A 2,422-nucleotide genomic window follows, 5' to 3' on the forward strand; every position below is an offset into this window, starting at 1 on the left:
CCTTATATAAATAAAAAGGAACTTAGGGAGCAAATTAAAGAAAAAGTAGTGTAAAATAAGGATAAATATTTATTTATATAGAGTGTTAAACCTCAAAATTGATGTGTAAAAACAAATTAATAAAATTAATTAATTAATCACAATTAAGTGATTTCTATGTATGCACATGGCATGCATCTATTAATTTAATACTTCATCCGTCTTATTTTATGTGGCATCTTTTGATTTGACGATATTTAAGAAAAAAATAAAGACTTTTGAAATTTGTGGAATAAAACAATCCTTCAATATTTGTATGATTATAAATCATTTCATTAAGAGCAAAAGGAAAATTTTAAAGTAAAATTATTTCTAATTATAGTTAAGTGACTTTTTTTAGAACAGACTAAAAAAGAAAAATATGTCACATAAAATGAGATAAATGGAGTAGAATTTTTATCTCTTACGAATAAATAGCATTCATAACTACCATTAGAAGATGTGGTGTAGTAAATGAAGTCATTCATTCCTTAATCAAGTGTCTCAAATGTAATAGATAGAGTTATTCATTCTTTAACTAAAGATCTCAAGTTCGAATCTGAATATAAAAAAAAATTCTAAACAAATAACGTTTTTTTCTAAAAAAGTCTTTGAACAATACTACAAACTCCAATAACGATACCGGACATCGTATAAAACTACGTGTACATCTATTTAATAGGAGGCCTAACTGCCCACTCAAACTGCAGCATACAAAACCACGGTACCCACCAACGCCACACACATATTACACCGCCGTTACTTTCACATAGTCAGTCACATCACATTTCTCTCACTTACACACTATAAATACGTGAACAACGCAGTGTTTAAAGTCACTGGCACGTTAATAAGCTCTTTGTAAGAAATCATAAAACTCTCGTTTATTGTACGTACAGAACACCAAATATGAAATTTCTACCTGAATTTGCTTTATGTTGGGGTGGTGCAACCATCACCCCAACAGCGATCAACGCCGCTATTCCTGACGAGGAGAGGAATAGCGGCGAAGTTACAACTCCTTCCGCTATACGCAGCGGAAGGGAGAGAAGGATAGTAAAATCCAGAAATGGAGCGAATTGGAAACCGGCGCTTCGAGTAATAGCAGAAGAAAGAGTGATGTCTGATATTGTTGTTGACGGTAACGGAAGAGGAAGAAAAGAACGTGCTGTTGTTCCTCCGTCTTCCTGCGCCAAATCTGCTGCTAAGGTTAAAGCTAAATCAATTGCTAGATCTAAATTATCATCTAGACACGGCGACGATTACTGGTATGTAATCAATCACATCGGAAAAAAATTCTCTCTCTAGAAGAAGAAAAATTGTGGAATTTTATGAGCTAATTTTTTCTGGTTTTATGTATTTTTTTGCAGGAAATCGGCAGGTCCGATGGCTGTGCCGGCGTTTGCTCCGACGGCATTTTTATTCTGAGATTTGTAACTATGTTGTAGTATATATGAATGAATGAATTGTGAATATTAGTGATTCATATTTTTGGAACTTTGGAGTATATATTTTCTCCCTTTTGTTTTATCTTTTGTACTATTGAAATTGGAAATTGAATAGAATTATTCGTAATTATTAGAATCAGTATTGTAAAACTGTTTATGTTGGAGTTGATATTCAGAAAATTTGAGTTGAAACTGTACTTCAAATTGGATTTATTTTTTTATTTTTATCAAATTGATCCGTCCAAAATAAATATCGAATATTGGGCGGAAAAAAATAAAAATTGTGCAAGAAGATCTCAAATTCCAAACAAGTCAACTTTCGCCTTTCTTTTTCAACAAATTTTTGTAAGGATGGAATGAAAATGAATTTGTTTATATTCTTGTCTGTGGGAAGCAGAAAATTGTTCAATTTAACTTGATTAATTAATCTCAGATAAATTCATTTAGCAAGTAGATCAAATTATTTCAATAATTAGCATAATTAATTATTTTTAGAAATAATCTCCCTATTTTCAAAAGATAAATGATAAAAATGTGCCGGTACCACTCTATTTATCCAACATTGGATAACTATAACAATACTATAATTCAAGTTAGCTAAAATTTTAATCATTTTGATACAAAAATTATACAATACTATAATATAAAGAAATGTAGTAGTAAATCATATTAGTATTACACTATTAAGAAAGCTATTATTATATATAGAAACTTTGTTAACTCCGGACCAACTTTAATTAACTACTTCCAAAAGTAAATAACTTGGGGCGTTGACATAGTAATCTTCATATATGAAAATTTGTACTTTATTAATTATTGCATGTTTTTGAAGAAAATTAGGAAAAACGTAAATATTAAAATATGCTTATATAATTTGTAGAACATTTGCTCTTTTTTTATTCCTTTAGGTACGTAAATTATGGCAATCTCCACGTTACAATTGGGAGTTTGTCTTT

General features: G+C 30.1%; 1 protein-coding gene across 1 annotated transcript; it reads left to right on the forward strand.

The window, feature by feature from the left end:
- The first annotated feature begins 866 nt into the window (after positions 1-866).
- LOC125817454 (uncharacterized) lies at positions 867-1,563 on the forward strand. The gene is made up of 2 exons (XM_049496989.1): positions 867-1,286; positions 1,389-1,563. The coding sequence occupies exons 1-2, from the start codon at positions 928-930 to the stop codon at positions 1,444-1,446; spliced, it is 417 nt and encodes a 138-aa protein (XP_049352946.1). The 5' UTR covers positions 867-927; the 3' UTR covers positions 1,447-1,563.
- Positions 1,564-2,422: the final 859 nt, after the last annotated feature.

This window comes from Solanum verrucosum, unplaced genomic scaffold (assembly GCF_900185275.1).
Source record: "Solanum verrucosum unplaced genomic scaffold, falcon-dt-bn FXZP01000280.1, whole genome shotgun sequence".
Taxonomy (NCBI): domain Eukaryota; kingdom Viridiplantae; phylum Streptophyta; class Magnoliopsida; order Solanales; family Solanaceae; genus Solanum; species Solanum verrucosum.

Coding starts and splice junctions, on each gene's coding strand:
- LOC125817454 (XM_049496989.1), top strand. CDS start 928: ATGAAATTTCTACCTGAATTTGCTTTATGTTGGGGTGGTGCAACCATC. Junction 1,287..1,388: donor AGACACGGCGACGATTACTG/GTATGTAATCAA, acceptor ATTTTTTTGCAG/GAAATCGGCAGGTCCGATGG.